The 26,834-nt window shown below is 46.0% G+C and overlaps 1 protein-coding gene and 1 pseudogene across 1 annotated transcript in view; both read right to left on the reverse strand.

Moving 5' to 3' along the window:
* MPP1 (membrane palmitoylated protein 1) overlaps nt 1-26,818 on the reverse strand; it is a 28,461-nt gene extending 1,643 nt beyond the window's left edge. The window contains exons 1-11 of the mRNA XM_006918826.3: nt 26,591-26,818; nt 11,135-11,278; nt 10,819-10,897; nt 9,870-9,955; nt 7,487-7,555; nt 5,484-5,680; nt 4,036-4,142; nt 3,391-3,471; nt 2,589-2,669; nt 1,069-1,271; nt 726-800 (exon numbers count right to left, since the gene is read on the reverse strand). Of these exons, the coding sequence (XP_006918888.1) occupies nt 726-800; nt 1,069-1,271; nt 2,589-2,669; nt 3,391-3,471; nt 4,036-4,142; nt 5,484-5,680; nt 7,487-7,555; nt 9,870-9,955; nt 10,819-10,897; nt 11,135-11,278; nt 26,591-26,695 (1,227 nt within the window). The 5' untranslated portion in view covers nt 26,696-26,818. The remainder of the gene's footprint in view (nt 1-725; nt 801-1,068; nt 1,272-2,588; nt 2,670-3,390; nt 3,472-4,035; nt 4,143-5,483; nt 5,681-7,486; nt 7,556-9,869; nt 9,956-10,818; nt 10,898-11,134; nt 11,279-26,590) is intronic.
* Nucleotides 6,835-6,950, reverse strand: LOC112485426 (annotated as a pseudogene).
* Nucleotides 26,819-26,834: the final 16 nt, after the last annotated feature.

Here is a 26,834-nt window from a genome sequence, read left to right on the forward strand (position 1 = left end):
TTCCCTACAGATATATCTGCGCACCTGGCAAATGCCCTATGTACAGGGCCGTCGGTTGCAGTATTATTTATAATAGTCCAAGTTTTAAAACAACCCAACTAGCCATCCAGAGGGCAATAGTGATAGTAAATAATCATGCTACGTCCGCGCAATGGGAGAGCGTGCAGCTAAGACATAAAAAGCTCTCTACACAGTGACACAGGAGATCTCCATGGTGCTGGGCGAAAAAGCGGGGTGCGGCAAAGCGTGTGTAGGGTGGGTGTGGAGCGGGTAGCGATGGCAGTGGGAGTAGGGAGACCAGTATGTTCCTGGCCTCCTTGCTCTCCTCTCCCATGGGCACACACCCCCCGGGGGGGCCCAGTGCTGTCCCCTTCTCAGTCCTACTTGATTGATCCCACGTCGCACCAGAGTGTCAAGATTTACCCAACTGTCCATCTCTGCCACTGTGCCCCGAGCACTTCCGGAACAATGACCGTGTCCCCATGGTCGCTGGCCTAGCCAGTGCTTTAATAAGTGTCTGCTGAGTGAATCGAATGCGTGTCTGCCCTTTGGCTTCGTGGCCTCGCAGGAAGGACAGCAGTAGCCAGGAGACTCATGGGACACTCGGTCACAAGCTGAAGCTGAGCCCCAGCCAGCACTCTGGCCAGCGATCTGGGCTGATGTCCCCGTCTGCGCAGGCCCAGGGTGTGGACCCCCACCCACCCTGCACACTCGCTCCTTCCTACCTGAGTTCCCTGGTCCGTAGGTGCGATGAACACGATGAAAGGTGAGAGTTCCGCCGTCCGAACAATCTTCAGGGTCTAGAAAAGGAGGAAGGGGAGGGAGGAAGGAAGGAAGAACAGATTTAAAAAAAAAATACTTCGTCGTCATGGCGCAGTCCTCCTAAGAAGCATCTCTGGCCTTCACCAAGCCCAGTGCTATCTCCAGTGTTTCTGGTAGCACTGTCCATGTTCCAGATGACCCCACCGAACGCATATGAAACAAATCTGAGCTCCCCAGAGATTCCCACGAGCTTTGCAACCCAGCGCCCCCTGCCCCGTCCGCTCCTGATCTTCCAGGCCTACGCACCTGGGGCTCGATGTCGACGATGGCAATCTTGCCCTGCTGATGGATCTGGTGCACTGTTTCGAATTTGGTGCCAAACATGTTGCCCTGGTAGCTGCCAAACTCCAAGAACTCGTTGGCGGAGATGCCCCTGGTCATCTCCTCCGTGGAGATGAAGTGGTACTCCTTCCCGTCTTCCTCACTCTTCTTGGGTGGCCGTGTCGTATCTGTGCACGAGAACCCAAGCCCCTGACAAACTCAGGGTCCTCGCAAGGACCGAGACTCTAGCTGCCTTTGGTGCAGAGAGTTTAATAGTGGGTTTTCTCCCACGGGATCTTTAAGGGCTGATGACACGAGACGATGCGGCTCAGAACATGTTCAACCTTCAAGAAGCAAAGCCCAACACGCAAAATTCCTATCGTCATTTTCCCTAATGTGAGTTACATCTCTCAAACTGCCAGCTCCAGGAACACGAGAGCTCGAAAAATGGAGAAGTAACAGCGAGAAGTATTTTTAAAACAGAATGGATGGGCTGTATTCTTGGAAGTATATTTAAAGTTTTCTTGTCCTGGCTTGGAAAGAAGACGGCTTTGGTTTCATTGAAACTCGTATTGTTAAATGTTGGGATGTTCCTAAGTCACGACATTTACTGCTGCTCGTATAAACCGGCCTCTAAGGAAGCCAGACTCCGATATTGTAGCTGGAGACACAAACCTCCCCGCCCCCACACCACTGGACCTCTCTCGCTTTCCATCTTCATCTTCATCTTCATCATGCTCCTCAATCCCCAACCGCACATGCATCTCTTTCGTCTCATCTTATAAAACAATTCTTCTCATTCAAACGTACTGAATGACAAGCCTGTCCTGGTTATTTCTACTTCTAGGTTTCATTCACCCTTCAACCCAGGGCCATTTGCTTTCTGCCCCCACATGTGTCACAATGTCCCCAAAAGCAAAACGGAGAAGCAAAGAATACAAAACTACTACTCTCAGGTTTAGAATCCGGTTATCTACTTTGATTAGCAGAATCTCTTCCTGGGAATATACGCCACCATACTCTGCAGACTCTGAGACTGTGTGCGCCTCTCCCAAGTGCTGCTTTGATTTGAAAGACATTTCATGAAAATAGAGGTAGCCGAGATGTCAATAGTTGGATAGCTTGGGAAATGACAGTATAGCCACTCGGCAGACGAGAAGAGAACTCGCGAAGAGATTAAGGCACATGAGAAAATGCTTATCTTATAAAGCAAAAAATAGTAATAGAAGTTTTTAACAACATAGCACTCACTTAATTTTTTAAAGCGGGATAGAGGTGTTTACTTCCGCTTCTGTTACGTATATGAACAGCACGGAAGAGAGTAAAAAACAACGTAGTTACGTTGTTAGTCACGATGATTATGGGTATAAATTTGTATGTGTTCTAAACTGTGTTTTGTTTTTATAATCAAACATTTAAAGTAAACCACTCCCCCTCCCCCCAAAAAAGACCACTACAGTATCTCGGGTGGAACGGGGTACTCCAAGGCCCCCAGAGCTACTTACACGGGGCAGGGTACGCGAACTTCTCCGGGTTCCGGCTGAGCAGGATGTTTTTAATGTGGCTGCGACCCACCCCGCTGGCTCCTGCAGAGCGAGAGAAGAAAGACTTAGGGAAGAGAGAATCCAGCTTGCTATGATTTTAATGAAGGCTTCCATTTCTTTCCCGCAGGGGACAGGAGTAGGAACAGGGTACAGGTTTTCACGTCTCAGAGCCTGACATCGTCAACAGGTAAGAGTGAGTCGGCACAGCTTCCGGGCTAGGGTCACGTGCGAGCATTCTTTTAAGCATAGGACGACTTGGGGCTTCAGGCCCTTGCATCCCTTGTCCCTCGTGCTGGGGAAGGAGACTCCTTCCAAGGGCAAAGGGTCGGGACTCAGTACATAACAGTGACTTCTGCAGGAGCTGACCGCGGTGGTTTCTGTGGATTTTCTAAGGGCACTGGCTTCACTGAGCTCCCCGACATGAACAGGACTGAATTTAAGGCAGTGTTTTTCCTGGCAAAGCTTACCGGAACCCTAAAACACACCTTCCGACTAACTCATATTCGAACTCTAAAGACAGCCCAAGAGCAAAAACCCAGTTTTGAGCTTGTAAGGTTTAGTGTCACTTTTAGGGTGAATCCAGATGGGGTATTGGTAAGAACTCAGAAAATTCTTTATATCTGCTCTCTATGGAGAACCCAAGATCTCTTACTTCTTTTATTTATTTATTTATGTTTTGCCCCACCGTCTTTTCTCTTTTGGAAGGAGGCGGCCAGAAATGTACTCTAACTCGCAAAGCATCATGGGGGCGATGGGGACGTACCGATCAGCACCAGGGTCTTCCTCTTGAAGGCAGGGAGCCGAACCACTTCCTCGTACGAAACAACATCCAACTGGTCAAAAACTAGGGACAAAGAACACCGAGCGATGTTCATTTCTCGAGCTGGGGTGAAATTGCGCCAGGTCGTGTCAGGTTCTGTGATTTTCTCACGCTCCTGTTTTTTCTAGAGCGCTCCTGGCGGCTTGGAGGCTTTTTACAAGTGGTAGATTCCCACTCGTTTGTAATCTACCATCTGCTTGAAAACCCATCTGTAATTTTAGTATATTGTATTTCCAATCATGGTAGGTAAAAAAAAACAAAAAACAAAAAACAAAGCCAGAATTAGTTCTCAGTAAAACATGTAGCTCTGGGTTGCTGAGATCTTCCAGCTGGTCATGCTGACGGCAGCAATGCACTGAGAAAGGTCTGGAAGGCGGGCGGGTTGGTTACCTGAGGGGCGAAGATGATGAGCAGGTGCAGGCAGACCACTAGCCTTCCCTTATAATGTATTGGCATTGGGAAGTTGAATGTAATAAAAGGAAACCAGAAGGAATGGTATGTTTTCTGCATCATGCATGTTCCACTGCACACCATACCCCCTGTCCTTTGCCGCCAGGAGCCGGCGTACAGGACACCCAGGAGGCTTACTTGAGCTGTGCTTGGCCAGGTACTTGTCTTTGTACTTCTTCTTCTTCCCGAAGGGACTGCAGCTTGGGGCTTCGCTTGGAGCAGACTGAGCCACACTGGCCACTCGCCTGGTAGGAAAAGATGACCAAGGATGTCAGCGGACCCTCGATGTCAAATGCCGTGACAGGGTTTGGTGACCTCCTTTTGCTTTTACGCTACACCTCTGCACCGATCGGCCTTCTTCCCTTTGCACTTGCCAAAAACCTTCGTGTTGTCCTTGACCCCTCTCCTTGTCTCTCATGCCTTCTGCCAGCCACTCATACTCTGTGCGTCTCTAACACGCCCCCTTCACATTCATCCTCTCCCCGTCACATCTCGGCCCCTCGCTTTCTCTGTGTCTCTCTCTTAGACGCCCCTCGGTCTCTCAGCTCGTCTTTCTTTTTTGGTGTCTGTATGAGTCTCTCACCCTCCCGCTCACAACCTATCCTCGCTCATCTTCAATCTCTCATATCCCTGCTCTTTCTAAGAAGCCTCTCACTCTCGGGGCCTCTGCCAACACCCCTTCGACTTCCCTGTCTCTTCCTCTCTCTCTCCCCCTCTACTCCTCCGCCCCTCCCCTTGTCTCAGCCTCTCTTGCGTGTAGCCGGTTCTGGGTCTGTGATGAGCAGGGTTCAGACCGGTAGGGAGGAAGCGAGGGAAGAATCACGTGAGCCAACTGCATACACTACATTCTCAGGACTGCACAAGGGCCTTGCAAAGAGGGACTTGGAAAGAACCCGGCTGGGAGGGTCGGGCCGCACTGATTGGAGGATGTGGACACATTTCCACTGCCAGGTATTTGAACACCCACATGAGGACTCTCCAGAGAGGCGGGGCGGGCGAGCCCTGGGAAGACGCCCCTGCATTAGTCTGGATGGCAGTTGGCACCCACCTCTCTCAGCTCATTTCTGATACAGGTGACGCTGCAGTGCAGTAGGGCAAGCGTACTCTTTGTAATAAATGGTGCTGGATCAATCAGACGAACGTATGGGAAAAACGAATGTGGATTCCCACCTCATGTTCTATGTACTGGGAATTTGCATAAAGGACACATATTTCAAAGTTGACTGTTTTCTTCAGGATTCAGAAGATATCTTCTCAGAAAGCCACTAGCCTGGGACGCGGGAGACCAGGAAAGACTCCACCCCCAGTGCTGCCACTCAGAGCAAGTAACCACTTGCTTTTGAGGAAACAGAGGCCCGCAGGCGAACAAGAGCTATTCTAGCTCCTTCTCCCATAAAGGCCTGTCAGCCAAGCTTATCAACTCGCCATTGCCCCTCCCACCCATTATGCCAGGGAAGCTGGGAGGTTGGCTTAGCGGAGCCACAGAAACTACATGCAAGGTGACACAGCTTTGAACCTAAGCCACGATTTGTGGCCGGCATAGGTCTGTTCCGTCTGCAAATTCCACCTATATAAAAGCGGCTCACCATTCCTGCAGCTCAGGAGAAGGGATCAATCCTGCTGACTCCTTGGCAGAGCCTTCCACTCGCCCTTGCCACCAGTTACTGTCATCCTTGTTGATGATCTGGATAATGTCCCCAGTAACAAACTTCAGTCCAGCCTCCTTGCAAGGAATCAGATTGTCCTTTTTGGGATCATAGTCAAACTGTGCTCTCATGAACATCTGTAAAAGAAGGCGAGGGGATCTGCGGTGGCAGCTTCAAGAGAAACACCAGCATCAGCACATTGAAGTAGGAAGTTCTACTGTAAATAAGTAGGGTCAGGATCGAATGAATACCATGGAGGTGAGAACGGAAGGGGAGCGGAAGTGAGCGGAACTGGTTACTGCTGTATCTGTGGAGGAGTCAGACCCGAGCCCTGCAACGAGAAGGTACGAAACGCCTTTCCACGTCAACATGTTTGTGGTTATTGGGTCTGAGCTGATACCTTTTGGCCCCACAAACCACTTCTAGGCAAAAGTTGTCAGTTACGGTGTATGGATAAATATGTTCACTACAGTGTTACTGAACAGTAAACTATTGGAAATGACTTAATTTTCCAAAAATGGGAAATTCGGTTAAGTTATGGCCATCTACTGAATATATAAACCTGTGCCTATAAAAATCAGCTTGTAAAAGAATATTTTATGCTTCTGCAAAATGCTGCTGATAGATCACTAAATAAGAATATCATTAAGCAAGAACAATACCTAGTATAGTTGACATTTTAAAAAAGTATTTATTCATACATAGGAAAATAAAAGACTGGAAGAAGCCATAGCAGAATTTCATACTGGTTACCTGAGATAGGAAGATGACGGGTACAAATCCACCCCAAAGAAAGAAGAAAAGAAATAATAAAGACCAGGAACAAACGAAACCGAAAACAATTAAGTACAAATGAGTAGTTACAAAATCGTCACGGGGATGTGACGTACAGCACAGGGAATATAGTCAGTAATATTGTAATAACTATGTATGGCATCTAGATTTATTGGGAGGATCACTTCATAAATTATATAAATGTCCAACCGCTATGCTATATATCTGAAACTAATATCGAATAATAAAAAAAAAGAAAAAAGAAAACAGGGAAGATACGATTTCCCAGTCGAGATCAGCAGAGATCCCAGAGATGTGTAAAAGGTTATTAAGATTTTATGAACGATTTCACATCAATACATTTGACAAATCCCTTGAAAAATACAATTTACCAAAAGTGACACAGCAAGAAATTGAAAACGTGAACACATACATATCTATTATAGACCCTGAGCCTGTTATTAAAGTCATCTGCAACAGAAACTTCAGTTATTTATTTATTTATTATTATTATTTATGCCTCCAGCACCTGGTCTTCCTGGGTGGTCTCCCATCCAAGTACTAACCAGGCCCGACCCTGCTTAGCTTCCGAGATCAGACATCGGGCTTGTTCAGGGTGGCACGGCCATAGACCATGGATCGTGGCTCCACTGGGGTGTGAACCCACGACCTTCTGTGTGTAAAGCAGACGTGCTCACCGCTACGCTATGGGACCACGTCTGAAACTTCAGTTCTTTAAAACAAACAAACAAACAAACAACCCCCCCTTTTTCTACATTCATCTGCCAAAGCCCTGTCCAGACTATGTCTCTCTTTGATGACCGGTAAGATTGGATATTTTTTCATATGTTCGAAGCCATTCGTATTTTTCGTCTTGTGAATGACCTCTTCATTCTCTTTGCCCATTTTCCTCTTGCGTTGTAGGATCAGGAGATTGGCCTTTCCTTTCTCATTCATTACAAATAGGCAGCAAAGTACCAGCCATGCTGGGAGTCAGAAAGAAGGCCTGCCTGTTTGTAATGGATGCTGGTTTAGTTAGAGAGCATCTGGCAGCTCCATTTGTGAGACACTTCGAACATAAAAATTAGAGTCACATCACTTCAATCAGACCTCAACACTGAGCCTGAATATTCTGCCATCGTTGCAACAGAGAAAATAGCACTACCTACCTGGAGAGCAGGAAGACGATTTTGCTGGTTGGGAATTACTTTTAGTGAGATCATTCCTTTGGTTTCTTTCTAGTCAAAAAAAAAAAGTGGTGGGGAGGAATAAATTTTAAGGAAAACTAATTTGGACGAGTTGAGGTTTCATAAACTCATTTTTCTCCTCTCAAAGTCCCATGTACCTTTTTCCCCATCAGCCACCTTTACTGTACACTTTGAAATACTGTAGGACAGTTCCCCTTTCAAAGCGAGTGTCATGGGCTCCATAAACCAGCATAACGACATGGAGCCGTATACAGAATGATGAAGACGAAGCAAATCATTTCTCCTCCTCCCCACTCTGGAGCACAAAAGGTCCCCGGAAGTACCTAAAATGAACCCACATATATCCATGCCTTTCTCTACACCCGTAAAAACATTTGCAAATATTTACACGCACATATATATATACACACACACACACACGCACATGCACATGCACGCACACACAATATATGCAATTTTGGCTATGGATGTAGCATGCTTTATTCAGCCATCCTCCCCATTCCACGGCACTGAGATTGGTGCTAGTTTATTTTTTTCACTACAATCCACTGCAATAGATATCCTTGAACATATGTCATTATATACATGCATTTTGGTTTTTATAAAATAGAATCCCATAGTGGAAATCAAAGGGTAAGAACATTTTAATAGCTATCCACAAATTACTTTTCCAAAAAATAGCTATTCTACTCTTTTGTTCCTGATCTTCAAGATAAAGCTTCCAGCTTTTCGCCATTGAGTATGCTAACTGTGGGTCTGTCATATGCGGCCTTTATTATGTCAAAATATGTTCCTTCTATACCTGTCGTGTTGAGAATTTTTATAATGAAGGAGGTTGAATTTTGTCAAAAGTTTTTTCTGCATATATTGAGATGATCATATGGTTTTTTTTGGCCTTTATTTTGTCAATTATGCCCTTCTAGTTTCTTAAGGCTGAAGCCGAGGCCGCTGATCGAGATCTTTCTTGTTTTCTAATATAGGCATTTTGTGCTCTAAACTTGTGCTTTGACAGTGCCTTAGTGGCAATGCCACGAACTCTGATACACCGAGTTTCCATTTTTACTCACTTCGAGATATTTTCTAATTTCCCTTGTGATTTTTCTTGTGGCCTATGGCTTATTTAGAAGTGTGTTATTTAATTTACAATATTTAGGGATTTCCAGATATCATTCTGTCTTTGATTTCTAATTTTATTTCATTGTGGACAGACAACACACTTTGCTGGGTTGAGTGTTCTGTAGATGTCCGTTAGGTCAAGTTGCTTTATAGTGTTCTTTGCATCTTCTATATCCTCGCTTATTTTATGCCTACTTGTTCTTCAATTATTAAGAGAAAGATAGTGACATCTCTGACTATAATCGTGGATTTGTATTTTTCTTCTTGCAGTTCTACCAGTTTTTGCTTCAAGTATTTTGAAGCTCTGGCGTTAGGTGCATGGACATTTAAGATTTGGGTCATTTCAAGAGGCAGGGTAAATACAGTCCCTGTTCTTCATCTTGGTCAGAGGCAGAAATCTAAGCAAAGAGTTTTGATTAAAGCAAATCCCAGGTGTATCCTTAAATAGCTATGTGACTGTGGGCAGGTTTCAAAACTCTTTAGGGTTCAGTTTCCTCAGCTATATCTCAAGTGAGAGACCAGATTTTGGTTCAGATGACACTTTTTCCTGAGTTGCTAGTCTGCGGTTCATTCTTTGACAGGTACCCTAGCATCTCACTGCTGAGTGTCTGCGGTGTGGCACCTGCCAGTGGTGGCCAATTACACCCAATACTCCAGGGCTTTTTAATGCTTCGGTTAAAAGAATGATCTGTGGTGTGTGTAGGGGCGGAGAAGGATGGTGAAGAATCTTGAGGGGCAAAACAGTACAGCTAGCTCAAATGCTAAGCGCAATGCCTGGCATATAGTAGGTGCTCAACAAATATCGACTGACTCTAAACAACACACTTCACTTTACATTATAATACCCCATTTGCTCTTCGCAACAAACCTGTGACATAAGAATAGGGATTACTATCTTAATTTTGCAGATGATTTAGACAAGTTAATTCACCTGCTCAAAATCACAGGGCTAGAATAAAGTAGAGCAGGGATTCAGAGATGCCATTACACACCAAGGCCTTCTGACACCCAGTCCAATGTTCTTTCTAGATAGATGCTCTGGGCTATTTGCCTTGTTTTAGAAGTTTACTTAATAATAGCAGAGAACTCTCATTTCTTGCACAGAATAAAGATTACCAATGATAATAGTTTCCTCAATGGGGTACAAATACTTTGACAGAAAAGTGAGGTATGCTGACACCAGTGTACATCCACATTTCACGCAAAGAATGACATAGAAAATACCCACCATTGCCTTCTGCAGCTGATCTACTGAGTGATTAGTCACGTTCGTGCCATTGATTTCTAGGATCTCATCCCCAACGTGAAGGGAGCCTACCACGAAATGGAAAATCAGTCCACAAAAGAGTAAATGTCCAAACGAGAGCTGCCAATGTAACTCGAGATACCACAGAAAGGAACCACGATCTAGGGAATATTATACAATAGATCGTGTGTAAAATACTCGGGACTGACACTGTGCGACCATGAATGCTCTCTTGAGTCCCCTGAGGGACGCATCGAGGCTTCACAGTTTGAGACTATCTCGTCCTCCCTGACCTTGGGACACTGATAGCACAGTAAAAGCACCTCATCCTCAAAGTTCCCTGGAGCTAGAGTAGTTACAGATCCCAGGGGAGTATGACACACCTGCACATACTAAGAAGAATAACAAAGCAAGACAAAGGAGTTCCCCATTTCTTTTCCGTTGTAGTTTAGCTGAGACCCTAAAATGCTACCTAATGGTAAACTTCATCAATGTGTCGAGTCTATGTGAAGAGCGCTAACCAATATTTGTGCCACTCTAGACGCAAAACTCAACATAAAAGGGTAGGAGCCAACGGGGTAGGAAATGTTTAGTGTCTATTCCCTCAATTTAACTGTTGGCCCCAGGAGGCGGAGGTGGTCTGTTTTCTTTGCTACTGCGTATTCAAAGTCTAATGCGATGGGCCACATATAGTAATTGGTCAAATATGAACTAACTGAAAACACATGAGAAATGCTCAGAGGGAGAGATAGTGGCAGCGGGCAATTCCTACGAAGATTCATCACACAATTATCCTAACGAGGCAGTTATTAAGCCACGATCAAATCTCTAGGCACACACGCACAAATGCTCCCAGTTTTGAAGATTATGAGCTTCACGTCCCTTGCCACTGAGGTGAATGAAACGCAGCCTAGGGCCCCCGACAGAGTACCTTGTCTGTGAATCATGCCACCGTGAAGAATTCTTGCCACCGTACACGACTGCTTTTCATTCAGCTTCAGAGTGATTCCCTGCAATAAAGACAACTGAAGGTAATTTCTCAGGAAAAATGTTTCCTGTCTATCCTCGGGGTGGTCCTCAACTAGAACGGGCATGAAGCCTTCTCCGAGGAGGGGCGGGAGCTGGAGACAGAGACAATATGAGAGCTGGCTGCTTTGCTACTGCACGAGCAGCCTTCTGACTCTCTTGTGGCACAGTGACTCATAAGGTCGAGAGCAAGCAGCGATGAAAATATGACAAGGAATTACCATGGGTTCCTCTGTGACCTTCTCGAACTGTATGAGTCGCACCTTTCGCACCTCCTGCCCCTTCGCCTGGGCAGGGCTACCTGTGGCAGCAGACCCATTGGTGTACATGTCCTCGGTCACAGCATTCAGCTGGTGTGACACGGCCTGTGAGGTCAAAACAATAGAGCAGTGCATGAAACAAACAGTCTGTAGCTGCACTTCTAAAACCTGCAAACCACAGTTATTCCATCAGTTTGGCATCCGATCTCATTTGAATCGATGTGAAGCTGTTCGTGAGCTTTATTTAGCCCACTTAATAGACATGTTTATACACTTAGCCGCAGAAATATTAACGTGTTTGATTTGCAGGGTGCTGCCCTGGATCCTGCTGGGGGAATTACATCAAATATAATACGATTTGAAAAATGCCGACTTCTAATGCACACTGGGACCCGAGGGTTCCTGGGAAGGGGCCGTGTAGCTACACGGTGCGCACGCACACACACACACACACACAAATGCACACACTCCACAGCAAAGACCCAGGGTGGAAGTAATTCCTAACGGGAGAGGCAGAGGGGACAACTGCAGTAGGCGTGTGCCAGTAAAAGGGAGAACTGAGCACAGATGACAATGGCCTTTGCCATTCCAAACAGGAGCACTGGTGGGCGTGAGAGGCAGTAGCTCTCCTCCTTCTTTACTTCTTAATACTCTGCGTCATACAGCAGTGAAGGGGATTCGGGTTAGCGTCAGTTTCTCACGAATCCTCTCTTAGGCTACAAACGAGTTCTCTTTGGACTGGAGAGTTCGGAACTTAGGACCAGACCCTGGCCCGTGTTAACAATAATACGACCTGAAACCAAGCAGCGACCTCTAGTGGACATCACCATAGGTCGCCCACCGGCCCAAGATGACATCTCCACTGACCCCTTCCCCACCCCCACCGTCTTGATGACAGCAAAGCTGGACAACTTACGCTACTAGATAGCAAGACCTCTTTATGAAAAAGACCAGTGTAACAGACTAGAAAGTGTAGAAACAGACGCACACACATACATGGTCAGCTGGTTTCTGATACAGGTGACACACTGCAGTGCTGTGGCGAAAGTACAGTCTTTGTAATAAATGGTGCTAGATCAATCAGCTGTGCATACGGGAAAAATAAATGTGGATTCCCAGCTTGTTTTATACACGCAAACCAATTCCAGATGGATCGCAGCTCCAAATACGAAAGGTAAATGAACCATGCTTTTAGAAGAAAATGGCATATCTTCATGACATATGACATAAACGATCCTAACTATTAAATGAAAACTAAAAAGGTAAATACTTTAAAATTAAGAACAGCTGTTCATTGAAAAATTTCACTGAGGCAGGCAAAGGTTCAGTAGACACAGAGAGCAATAATCACAAAAGCAAACAACTGACTTTAGCAAAACTAAAAACTCAGCAAAAGATAGTTGAGAAACCGGAAAAGCATGGCACGGTCTGAGAGTCAAAATCTGCAGTACTTCCATCTGACACAAGACCTGTGTCCAGAACTTAAAAAAAAAAAAAAAAAAAACCCAAAAAAACAAAAAACTCTTACAAACTCAATAAAAAAAAATGGACAATAGATTCGAATAGACTCTTCACCACAGAGGACATATGAAAAGTCAGGAAGCCCAAGAAAAAATGCTCAGCGCCACTGTAATCGGGGGAGATACAAATTAAAACCACAACAGGATACCACTACACACCCACTAGGAAGACTAAAATGAAAAGACACGATAGCAAGCATTGGACTCCTCACACACTACCAGTGGGAACGCTAAATGCTGTAGCTGCTGTGGAAAACAGTTTGGCAATTTCTCATATAAAGTTAAACACACATTTACCTTATGTCCCAGCCATCTGACTCCTAGATTTTCACCCAAGAGGAAAGAGAACATATGCCCGCAAAAAAAAAAAGGCTTGCACACGAATGTTCACGCCAGCTTTATCCGTAATAGCTGAAAAGTGGCAACGGCACAGGTGATCATCGAAGGACAAGACATAAATCACTTGTAGTACATCCATATAATGGGATCCCGCTCAGCGATGAAGGGCTGATCCGCCGCTACATGCAGCAGCATGGCTGAATCTCAAAAGCATTATGTTAGTGAAAGAAGCTTTACGCACAGTCGTGTATATTATATGACACGATTTATGAGGTGTCAGAACAAGCAAAACTACAGTGAAAAAATTAAAACAGTAGCTGCCTCTGATGGGATGGGAAAGGGTAGGCTGCGAAGGGGAATGAGAGAACTTTCTGGGATGCCGGTGATGAATATCATGGTGGGGGTTTGGGTGACACAGGTGTATGTATTTGTTAAAACTCATCCAGCACATTTAAGTGTATATGAACTCGACCTCAACATTAAAAAGAAAAAAAAACATAAAGAAATATTGAACCGCAGCCAATGACGTGCACGCCGAAGCTTTGAGGGCTGAACTAGTCTGATGTCTGCAACTTATTTTGAAACGAGAAAAAAAAATGTGGCTGGACGGATGGCTTTTGCTGGACAGATATGTCATAAAGCAAACATAGCGACGTGTCAATTGTAGAATCGAGGACGTGTGGCTAATAGGTGTTACTGTAAAATTCTTTCACCTTTTCAGTCAGTTTGAAAATTTCCAAACAGAATAGTGGGGTGGGAAATGGCATTAAGGGAGCGAAGAGGCAAACTGTGGAGGGAACCGGCACCGTCACGCCGCGCAGGTGGGGGCGTGAACCCCGCCATTCCCACTCGACAGAGACATGTAGCCACGTGCACCGAAAGTCGTGGAGAGCAGTGTCATCACAGCGCTTTCTCCAAATTATCAAATTTAAACTTTGAATCATCGGAGCATAATCCGAAGACACCATGTTCCTTAACCCATAAACGCTTCCGTGTGTTTTCTAAGAACAAAAACGTTCTCGACAATGAAAATTTACACAATACTATCATCTTGTCCTCGGTTCATATTCAAATTTCATCAACTGTCCCAATGATGTCATTTATAGGGGTACATTTTCTTTTCCCAGACCAGGATCCAGTCTAGGACCACGCACTGCAGTCACGTTGCACATCTCTTTGGCCTCCCTTAATCTGGAAAAGCTCCTCAGCTTTTCATGACCTTGACATTTCTGAAGAGGACAGGGCTACTGTTTCGTAGATTCTCTCGATTTCGGTTTGTCCAGTGTTTCGTGATTAGACTGAGGTTATACATCTCATAGATGATCGCTTTCTTCTTGAAATGGTCCTTCTCAGTTCCCGTTGCTAGTTCTTTCTCATCGTTCTAATTTATTAACGTTGAAGTAGCCCAGGTCTTAGGGTAAGCGCTATCGCAGTGGGAAGGCCAAGGAGAAACTTCTACAAGTGCCCTCCCCAACCCTAGATAAAATATTAAATCAAAAACCATATGGAGGAGGAGGTACAGGCTGAGTTTGGTTTATGGGAGGGTCAATTTGGTATTTGAGTACAAGCTGAAAATGGGTGGCAGCTGCATTCCAGCCACGCCCAGGGGTGTCCCTCAAAGACAGTGGGGCTGTGAGTGGGGCTCCTTCTCATCCACTTTGTGGGGAAGGAGAAGTAGAAATTTATCTATGTAGATTCATTCACTCGTTCATCCATTCATTCACTCATTCACTCGTTCATCCATCATTCATTCATTCCTGAGAAGTGCCTAATGACCTACCCAAGGGCCTAGAGGGAAAAGAACTGGAAGATTAGAGACAAGGAGAGGAGAGGCTTATGGATGTACATATGTCTCATAAGATACTTTAATTGACTTCATTCTTTCTAAGAGGTCAGTAGAAACTCTGGTAAGATGGTGACATTTGAAGTAGTGTTAGCTATTGGGTGGCCTCAAATGAGGGAAGTAGTAAGAAAGAGAAACTGCCTCGCGAAGCAACTAGATTCACATGACACTGAGTCATATGGCATTGGTCTTAAAACAGAAATGTCCACGAGAGGGTTATCTTTAGAAATTTGACTTATGATCCCTAGAAGCACAGAACTCCATAGAACTTCAAGCTTCTCTACAGTAGATGACCCAATAATACAGTTAACGCTGCACCTTACGGGGGCATCCTGGCATACAGACCCCGTGTAGCAATGAAAAGGATGTTCTGATGTTAATCTTAAAGATATACTGTTCAGAGGGGGGGAAAAAACCGCAGTGGGGAAAGGTATGCTATCATCAGCATAAACAGCGAAAACTGAATACAGATTTGCTTGTAAATGCATAAGCTATCTCTGGAAGGAGACAAATGTGCTTCCTTCCTGGAAGGAAAGCTAGTGACTTTAGGATGGGGGCAGAGAGAAACTGTATGCACCGTGAGCTGCTTAAACCTTTCAAATGATTTACTGTGTGCATGTGTTCCCCTAATAAAAATCAGTAAGAGGAAAAAGACAGCACAGGTTACAAATCTCAGGCGTACCTTTTAGAAGAAACATACACAAACTGTCTGCATTTGAGTCCTGACTCTCCACTAACATCTGGGTAACTTGGAGTAAGTTTCTAGACCTCTCAGTGCTTCAACTACAAATGTAATTGTCATTAAGATGCTGTGGAAGCCTCTCTGTAGGGAAGCGCTAGGATAGATTTAGCATCCGGAAAGATGCCGCTAAAGGAAATGTTCAGCTTCGAAATTTTCACGCATTCTTTCAGTTTTAGTTTATTTCTATACAGGCAAATGAAAATCTGTTATTCCTAAAAGCTCTACAAAGGCGATGCTTTGTATTCTGGTGAGATAGCATTTGCACAAGTGGTTGGGATTCGGGTTCAAGCCGACGGCTTAGGCACGTGAGTGCACCCCAGGTCCTGCGTAAATCGGAGCATGGGGGAAAGGAAATAAAAACACAAAAAGGAAGAAAACATGGAGAAGTCATCAGGGGACAACTGTGTCAACTCCACAGACACGAAAGTTTGGGGCTCTGAAGTCCCTGTGCAGAAAACACAAGGAATGAGGCTTAGGGTGAAAACATCTCCCGAAAAGCTGCCAATCCAACCTTCAGCTCCACTTTCACGGCATGAAGAAGGAAAAAGGGCCAGGGCAGTGGCATCTGTCCCAGAACTTCTCCAGGGGACATCTGTTCATGTCTCATTGGGCAGAACTAAAGAACGTGGCCATCCTTGGCTGCAAAAGGGACTGAGAAAATAAGAATTGAATTGGGGTCTTGCCATCCCAAACAAGATTGGGGCGAACTGGGATAAGCAACGAGTGGGATCAAGCTGTTGGGTCAGGCTGAAGAATGGCTGCCCCCTGGTGGTGGCCACACGTCCTCCAGGGCATCCCCTCTGCTCCCTGGTACAGAAGCCACCTGCTGGTGGCTGATTCCCCTGCACCTGGGATGCTATTTTCCTTATACACAAGCGGCTTCACTCGCCTGATCCATGTAGGTTACACTGAAAGCCCCTCTGAATGGCTTTGAAAAAAATCAAGTACCTGATGTAAAGGCACAGGCCGTTGAACAGCGAAACAATTTTGAAAGAGAACACAGCGGAAGGAACCAGTGCACACAGTTTCAAGACTTATATACTTACAAGTAATGAAGACCGTGTGGCATAGACACATAGATCGACGGAACAAAATAGAGAACCCAGAAATAGACCCACGCAGATATGCCCATTGATTCTGACACAGGTGCAAAACCAATTCAATGGAGGAAGGATAGACGTTTCAACACGTAGTGCGGAAGTAATCAGATACCCACAGGCAAAAAAGGAAATACTAACCTAAACGTACTGTTAAAACTAGAACGCTTTTTTAGAAACAAACAAACAAACAAACAAACAAACAGGAGACAATCATCAGGATTTAGGGCTAGACAAAGAATTCATGTTCCTGGCACCAAAAGGCAGCATCCATAAAAGGAAAAATGGATAAATTGGACCTCTTAAAAATTAACAACTTTTGCTCTGCGAAAGTCTATGTGATGATGAAAAGTCAAGCTATGGACTGACAGAAAACATTTACAAACCACATATCCAACAAAAGACTAGTGTCTGAAACGTATAAAGAATGCTCAATACTCAATTATAAAAACGATCTAATTAGAAAATGAGCAAATATTTACTGAACATATATTTCATGAAAGGGATATGTAAGGAAAGATGACAAAGGAGGATACGACAAGATGTTCAATATCACCACCCATCAGGGAGAAATACAAATTAAAACCATTAATGGGACGCCACTATACACTTGTCAGAATAGCTAAGGTTAAAAAATAGTAACAATGCTAAATGTTGGCAAGAAGGTGAAGAAACTGATCGCTCATCCATCTGGCGGGAATGTAAAATGGTACAGCCATTTAGGAAGACGGTTTGGCACTTTGAGAAAAGTTCGTGCAAAACCTGTACATGAAGGTTCATAACATCTTTCTTCATAAGACCAAAGACCTGGAACGAACCAGAATGGCCTACTATAGGCGAGCAGTTCAACAGACTGTGGTCCATCCACATCATGAAACACTTCTGAGCAATAAAAAGGAACAAGCTATTAATACAAGCAACAGCCTGGGACGGATCTAAAAGGCATTCTGAAGAGTGAAAAAAAGCCAATCTCAAAAGGTCGCATACTGTATGATTCCATTTATATAACATTCTTGGGATGACAAAATTATAGATATGGAGAACGAACTAGTGGTTGTCAAAGGTCAGGGATGGTGGGAATGAGGCGAGATGTGACTATATAAGGGTAGCAGCAGGGAGGTCTTTGTGTTGATGGAACCGTTCAACCTACCCGATCTATCTTGATTGTGGTGGTGGTTACATATATCTGCATGCGATAAAATGACATAGAACTACACTCACGCACCATAGGAATGTCAGTTCCGTGGTTTTGATACTGTCCTGTTACTGAGCTCCTAGTAGACAGAGTTGAACTTATTGCATAAAATAACTAGCAGAATGGCTGACAAGTAGCACTTGTTTGCAACCAAAGAACTACAAGAGAGCTTGGGGCGAAAGAACGGGTACAGGCAATAGATCCTTGAGAAATATACAGTATTCAGGATCAGTTTTCAGACTGAGATTCCCACTCATATTCTGGGATGGGACAGTAAGAGGGCACGATACGCGGTGACCAAACAGGTCCTCAAAGCATTGTCTGTGGTGACCTAAGACCATGTGGTCAAAACTCTTCAAAGCTAGGTGGCTACTGCCACAGATCTCTTTAAAGGGCATGAGATCAAATGTCTCCCTAAGTAGATTCAAGAAAACCAGAGAAAAAGCAGAGTCCAGTAGGAAGGGAGAATTCGTTTTCTTTAATTAACCATCTGCACTATTTGTATGTTTTTACCATGTGCGTGTATTACAGATTGACTGCACAGAATGAGGAATTCGAGGACCGCTGATTGAATAATTGCCGCAAATCTCACATGTCTAGTAAAACGCAGGACTTGCCTTGATCCTGCCTTACGGATCTCTTATCACTGGTAATTGTGGGGCTCAGAAAGCTGAAAACCAAAGTCAGAAAGTAATTTTATGGCTTTATCAGCAACTACCATTTATGTGTGTTGATTAACTATATTAGCAGATGGAAGGTCATAAAGTCTGGATACATGGACCGTGTTATTTTATCATGTGCTCTAGTGTACATCGATACATCATTTATTACGACTCGCCTGCGTTTCCAGACTTGGCGGACCCCTATATCATGTTCTAAACAATGACAGTCCACAGAATACGAAATGACCTTTGAAAGGGGGACAAGCCTACATGATAGTGTACCTGAAAAGGCAGATGAACTGATTATTCAGCTTTATTACAAAGATCGATTTTAACCTGTCAGCCTTTAAATTAAGGACTCAGCAAAGCTTACCGGAGGCAGAACACATTCCAGGCAGAAAAGTTCAAGAGTTGCCATCCCAAAGGTTGGTCTTTCAAATGTGCTTATCCATCAAGTCATTCCCTTTTGCGATGACTAAGAGTCACTATCACACTCACCCCAGAAGTTACAAATGATGACTAAGGTCAACGGAAACCTCCGACGTGGTAACGGAAGAACCAGCCTCGATAGTAAGGCTTCCAAAAGCAAAGCACAACCTTCTGCACCATGAACTTGTCCCCGAGCCACCATGTCTTCCTGAGACACGCTCTATCCAGCCTACTCAGTCCTCTCCTGTGCCTGTCTTCAGTGAAACTTCCCTCAGAAAGGAAGGGCCAGCTTTTCCTCGACTCACCTTCCAACAAACTCCTTCAACTAGGCCCCCATATCTCCTCACTACAGAAAATTGCAGGATCTGCAGACACACACTCACACTTGGTGTCTGTGCCTACACACGCGTGCGCACAGTAAAGGCGATCACTTAATTCGAACCATGAGTCAGAGATGACATTAAGTGCAGGACTGCTTGACACGGTTAAGCCACCATCTGTGCCCTTCAGTAGCCAACTATGATGGGGAGCTATCCTTTGCTCATTTATTTATCCACCGTAAATGATAAACGGGAAAGATATCTTCCACCCAGTTTAAGACTGTCTTAGATGTAAGTGTTCAAAGGACACAGACCAAGGTTGTCCGCTTTCTTCACACTAGCAAATGGAGCTTCACAGAGGTTTCTGAATGGTGAGGAAGATGGGAATGAGGAGAAGAAGACAGGAAGTCCCAGGGACAGACCAAAGAGAAGTCTGCTCTTCGGCGGGAGGCAAAGCCAGAAGAAATGGGGTTCAGACACAAGTTCTGCCCGATGACGCTGCTCCCCAGTCTGCACAGCTGGCACACACTGAGCTCGTGAGAAAGGGGAAGGTGCTAGCATTTGACTTGGGATGACCTACCAGGCTGACAAGTTCAACTACAGTCTGTCCCACCCATTCATCCATTCCTGGTGCCACACGCCAGGCCCCTGTCCTGGCTCGCAGATCTCCTCCGCCCTCTTTGCACGGCTGGCAACGCATTCCAATGTGCTGTGTATGTCTGACTTGTTTATTCCGTTTATTCCAGAATGGAAGTCCCACACAGGCAGAGGTCTTCGTGAGCTGTCTTCCCTCATGGGCCCCGGCACCTAGAACGGGGCCGGCTCTACCAGGAACTTCCTCGACATTCACTGGTGACATGAACGACTACCATGGCACGTGCCGCTGTTTTTTCAGTCATTGCCACCACTATCACCACCACCACCACGTGACTGGGAAGTGACATAAGCAATGTTGAACAAACAGTCAAGGTTCCATTTTGCATTCTTCACTTTACCACTTCAAAACCCCTACCCTCATCCCCAGTGCATATGAGAAGCCCCAGGGCTACACTGGCCACCACCCCCCGCCCCCACCCAATGACAAGGCAAGGCGGGAGTGGCTCTGGTTGAAGATGACTGCTCAGATGTGGGAGAAACTTGGGAGTAAACACCCACCCACGGCTGTGCGACTCCACGTCTGGCCTCTGCTCTGCAGTCTCTTGGCCTTTAGCCCCACAAACTGCTGGAGTGGCAGGCCCGCTGCTCTGCAAGCCCCCCCAGAGGAAACATCTGCAGTGGGGTTCAAAGGGCAGAGGTAGCTGCTCAAAGGAAGTTGGGATTAAAAAAGAGATGAAAAACAGACTTGGGCGGGGGCGGGACGTGAACGGAGCAGGGGCACTTAAACTTGGTTTTCTCATCCAAACGGCCAGATTACAAACGAGTGATGGTAACCATAGGAAAGAACGAGCACAGTCCAGCCTCCTGTGAGGCTCTGTGCCAACTCCACGGTTGGCAAAGAGACTCAGGAGAAGGTCCAGACCAAGAAGGTGACACCCTGGGCATGCCGACACCCCCATTCTTTGCCCACCACCCTGACATCTTATTCCACTTTGGGGTAAAAAACAAAACAAAACAAAACAAAACACAAGGCAAACTGAGAAAACCACAAAAAAACAGGAGCTGGGGAAAAGAGATGTGGGGGAGAGGGAGGCCTAAGAGCCAGTACTTTCTGGCAAGTACTGTCTTAAAATTACACATTAACTAGGTGCATTGTTTCTCAGGCAGTAAATCCATTGGAGAACACACATCGATCCAAAGGCCAAGTGTCTCAAGATCTTTTGCCAATGCGCTTTATCTACCCAGTGTACTATGTACACAGGCCAAGGCTTCTCTCTCCACGGAAGGAAAACAGGAAACCCAAGTAGCCCCACACAGCAAGAAACACAGGGCTGCTGAGCCAGAAACTGCTGTCGGACAGCGCCTGGACCGTGCACAGGCCACCACGTGTGAAATCCTCCTCCCCATCTAGCGTGAAACAGTTTAGAAACTTGTCCGAAGGTAAAGGGCTAGTGAGTCTCAAGCTCTGGGACGTCAACTAAGGGCACAGATTTCAGAGTCTGTGAGAGTTCAAGTAGAGAACGCAGGCACCACACGTCCCTCTGTGTTAGGGGCCCAAACCGCTACCGACGGAAGTTCGTTCCTTTCAGAGCTGCAGGGCACACTCTGCTCCCAAGTCATCTCCTCGCCTGGAGCCCAAGTGTCAGTAGGGTTTTTCTTCCACACGACTTGAGAGAGCTGCACCCCAGGGGGGCTGGAACCCACCTCCCAGAGGACGAGTACTCATCCCAGGAAGATGATGACATGTATCAACAGGAGTTGGCGAGGACGTGGAGAAAAGGGTACCCTTGTGCACTGCTGGTGGGGCTGCAAATGGGTGCAGCCGCTATGGGAAACGGTATGGAGTTTCCTCAAAAAACTAAGAAAAAAAAAAAAGAAAGAAAGAATAGAACTACCTTATGACCCAGCAATTCCACTTCTGGGTGTTTATCCAAAGAAATCCAAAAGATTCATTTGAAAAGATACCTGCACCCCTATGTTCAATGCAGCGTTACTGACAGGAGCCAAGATGTGGCTATTCTAACGTAGGAGCTCATCCTTAGATGACTGGATAAAGAAGACGTGGTACATATTACTCGGCCAAAAACAAGAATGAAATCTCACCATTTGCGAAACATGGATGGACCTAGAGCAGCGGTCCCCAACCTTTGTGGCACCAGGGACCGGCGCTCCTATGAGAATCTAATGCCTGATGATCTGAGGCGGAGCTGAGGCGGTGATGCTGGCGCTGGGGAGCGGCTGCAAATACACATGAAGCTTCCTTCGTTGGCCCGCCGCTCACCTCTGGCTGTGCAGCCCGGTTACTAACAGGCCACGGACAGGTACCGGTCCACGGCCCAGGGATTGGGGACCCCTGACCTAAAGGGTATTGTGCTGAGTGGAATAAGTCAGACAGAGAATGATAAATGCCATATGATCTCACTTATGTGCGGAATCTAAGGAAAAAATAAATGAATAAACGAAAGAGAAACAGACTCAGATACAGAGAACTGATGGTTGCCAGTTGGGAGGGGAGATAGGAGGCTGGGTGAAAAGGAGGAAGGGATTAAGAAGTATAAATTAGTAGTTACAAAACAGTCACGGGGATGTGAGGTACGGCACAGGGAATACAGTCAATAATATTATAATAACTATGTGTGGTGCCAGGTGGGTACCAGACTAATCAGGGGGATTACTTCGTAATTTATCTTAATATCTAAGCAGTATCCTGTACACCTGAAACTAAAAAAAACTGAATGCCAATTGTAATTGAAAAATTAAAAAAGGGAGGGAAAGGTGAAGGGAGTGAAAAAGGATGATGGTATCTACTACGGAGGAAAATAAGGCAGACCCGGGGCTGAGGAGGGGCCGCCACTTCAAATAGGGTGTCCAAAAAAGGCCTTGCAGGAAAGGTGACTTTTGAGCAAAACATATACATGGAGGTTGCTCATGTATACTTCTTTATAAGCGAAGGATCAGAAAATTCCACGTTGCGAAAGTTGTATTCTGGTTCCCTAATTCAGAGTTTTTCTTCCTGTCCCCACCCCTGAGGTCACTTCCCCTACACCCAGACACTTCTGGAAATTTGGGTTATTCAGTCTTGCCTTTCTACACTCCACACCCAGAGACCTCTAGTCCTCATTTTTTAGCCGCGCTGAAAGATTTGAGCAATTCACTGCTTAGGGACAGTCCTTGCATCAATGCAATGGTGAACTGACTTGTCTCCTTTGTCCCAAGGTACATTTTGCAATGTCCCAAGACATTTTCGATTGCCACAACCGGGGAGTGGGGTGGGTATTATTACTTTTCCCAACAAAGAATGACCAGACTCAAAATGTCAATAGTGCCAAGGTCAGAAAAAGTTTGATTTAAGGGAACTGACCTTGATCTGGAATGTCTAATTCAGTGTCAGAGAATGAATGAGTTAGAAAAGGTTATCTTCTCTAATTTAAAATATTGACTAGAATTAAATGATAAAACTCTAATCCGCTTAGCCTCCGAGTGGTCATAAAGATCCCCGATTCTTATCTGCACGGTATATACCAAGTCCTTTGGTTTTGATGGGCAGTCACAAAATCCCTGGAAGGGACTGGCAGGGCAGGAGTCATACTGGCTGAGACCGCACCTTGTACTGGGAACGTGGGGAGAGGGGTGAATGAACTGAAAATCACACTTTATTTTCTACTATCCTTTCTGTGAAGAAAAAAGACTCAGGCTCCAAAAGCTTCACAGCGCCCTACACCTGCCTCTGTGCACCAGGCCTGTACATGGCAGGTCAGAATGAATGATGACCAGTACGGAGTAAGGCTGTTATCTATTGGCTTAGGAAGCAATCGACGGGTCTTTTTAGTGGAAACTCACCCGGGGCCTGACTTATCTGTTAGGCCATCTTTGGATGTGAGTGAATGTTCAGAGATTCTTGACTACTGCTTCGGGTCGTGGGAAAAGTGTTGCTTGAAATAAGACTGAACAGAAAAGCATTTTACAACCAATTTGACATGCACTAACGGATACTATTATAAAGAATAAGGCCAGAGAGAGCCTATAAAATGAGTTTCTCCAAGGAAGGAACTAAACTTAAATATGGGAGACAGGCTACAGTTCAAACCTCTGGCCAAATCATCATTGCACAATACTTTTTCAACATTATATGCAGACTACGGTCAAAAGTTAAACTTTGGGTTTTGAGTCTAGAACTTTCACAGAAAGCGATCCCCTTAAATGAAGCCTTCGGCAACAATTCCATTAAAGCGAACAACTTCCTCCCAGGTTTTCCTGCTTCTTGCCAGGATAGGAAGATGTGTTCACTCCTACTGGGCATGGGGCTCTTAAGAAAGATGTTGGATGTTCCAGAGCAGGTCAACGTCTCATGAGGTTTGAAGTGCTTGACAAGCATTACCTCTGGTAAACATCGCCCCGACCCTCCAAGCAGAGAAGAGACCCCCAAGGACAGAGAGCTTCAGCCCAAGGCCACACGCAAGTGAGAGGCGCAGCCTAGTGTTGACAGCAAAGACTTCCAAGAGCCTCAAAGGGAAGGTTAAGCTCAAGAAATAAGTATCAGGTCCCTCTCACTCTGCCTCTAATAAACTTTCCTTTTGAATCTAAAAAAAAAAAAAATGAAAGAAGTATCAGCAGGTTCGTGGTGTCGAGGCAGCTGTCAGCGCGTGGAGATTCTCCCTCTGATGCCCACACCTTGGCAGATCTGGGTACTCTTTCACTCAGGGATGTAGTAAGTTTTCTAATTTCAGCTACTTCAAACCCTTTAATAACACCCAAACAAATGGGCTAAACCACAGAGCGTAGCCAGGATTTTAGGATAAACTCACAGCTCCGTAAAAAGTGCTGTTTACTCAGACGGTGCACTCACAACATAACTCTCGTAGTGATAGCGATAGGGTGTCTTTTCAAAAAGGCAGACAATCTCTCAACCTGCGCATACGGTTTACACAGGTCTGGTCAGGGAGGCAGGTTATGCTGAGTGAAAGGAAATGGCTAGAAAAAGAGTCCACACAGATGGGTTCCATTTATAAGACCGTCTTGAAAAGGCAAAATGATTTGCAGATTTCCAGAGTTGGGGGAACTGGCTATCGAGGACCACGAGGAAACTTTCTGGAGTGATGCAAATATTCTAGATCATGATTTTGGTGACAGTTACAGGACCATATGTATTTGTCAAATCCCATTAAAATGCACAATTAAATTCATGAGTTATATGTATGTTAATTATAGCTCAATAAAGCTGCCAAAAGTAAATTTAATAAAGAGAGATTTTTGAAAGAATTAAGGCTCAGCCAAGTGAGCTGCTTATAGGGCAGAAAAATAATCACATGTCCAAACTCCCAGGGACCCAGGTGGTTCATAACTTCCGCCTTGTCATCTGAATAACAAGTGTCTTCCCCGCCACAGAAACGACAGACTGGTGTGAACACCGCATTGAGGACAGTATGAAGGGAGGGCGATGTGGCGAAGCAGAGAGTACACTGAGCTTGGACTCTGCAGATACAAAAAATCAGCCTCTGTTCTCAGGTTTATCAGTGTTTACCTTGAACTAATAACACCCAGCCCAAAGACTGCAGCTCTACTGTTTGCTTTGCCTCGTGGATCTTAAGTTTCTTCATCTGTGAAAGCAGAAGGTCGCACTAAATCACTAATGTCCACCTCTTCAGTCATTTATTAATTCAGCAAACCTTTCTGAGGATCCACTTACAAGGCATTTAGAAACAGTGAGTGAAAATGGGCGTGCCCAGAGGACCCTGCTGTCAAAGAAACACTGACGACGGGACTTCTGAGGCTGGGTCATCAAAGACACCAAAGCGCCAGTCTGGCGTGCTCTCTCTGCCCCTCTGTCTGCCCCCAACTCTCTGTAGACATTCACTGGTACCTGGCCACCATGCTGTGAAGAAGGCCAGGCCCCATGGAGGGGCCACTGGCCTGTCTTGTGTCTGACAGCTCTGACTGAGAGCCGGCCTCGGCCTCCAGATGAGTGAGGGAAGGGAGGGAGCATTCCCGTGCCCCAGCCTGAGATACTCTGGATGACAACCTTACCTTGCTGGGTGCAACCCACACCCAGATCTATGTGACATAATAAGAAAATGATCAACCTCCCTGTGGGCATCTTTAAGGACAGAGATCACGAGGTATTCACAGGGCATCACAGAGAATGTGGAGTGCAGGATTATCTCTGAAATCTTTGCATTCCTTGTCCACCCACAAATATACGCAGGCTACCACATATGCACTCTAGCACAAGGGGTCCTGCCTAAATGCAGAGGGACAGTGAGTGGGCACTTTAGAGCCTGAGTTGGCTTTCACAGCCCTTTCTACTGACCAAACGCAAGCATTTGAACAGCAACGAAGCAGACCTATTCTTGGATCTGTCCCTTGAAGTCTTTCTGTCACCCTGATTTCTGTCCACGGAGAAGTTTCCCTGACCTTAATAAGGGCTCTGTCCAGGCTTCGGCCCCTCGTGATTGCCACCTAGAAGGGCTGGCTGCTGGGGGCAACCACCCGGCGCACCCGAAACTCCAGCACACAGTGCTGCCGGCCGCGGCCTTCATCCCGGGGACAGGACCCCCGAGGACAGGCCCTCTGGGGCCAGGGCCGTAGACGGGGGAGGTCCCGCGGCGGGCAGCACACCCGGTGCAGAGTCCTGGCCCCGCACCCCGCGACCGGGGGACCCAGGGGGCCCGCTCACCTCGGGCCGGCTGCGCTTCTGCAGCAAGTGCTCTAGGTAGAGGTCGGAGAGCGCTGTACGCATGCTGCCCCCGCCCTCGCCCTCGCTCGCCTTGAGCGTCATCATGCGGGAGCCGGGACGTGGAGACGCGGGGACGCAGACACTAGGGGTCGGCCAGAGACTGGAGTGCGAGGGCTCAGGGCCAGCGGGGCGGCGGAGGAGGCGGAGGCGGTGCAGCTGGGTCCGTCTCCACCTCGCAGGCGCC

Source organism: Pteropus alecto, unplaced genomic scaffold (genome assembly GCF_000325575.1).
Source record: "Pteropus alecto unplaced genomic scaffold, ASM32557v1 scaffold1998, whole genome shotgun sequence".
NCBI lineage: Eukaryota > Metazoa > Chordata > Mammalia > Chiroptera > Pteropodidae > Pteropus > Pteropus alecto.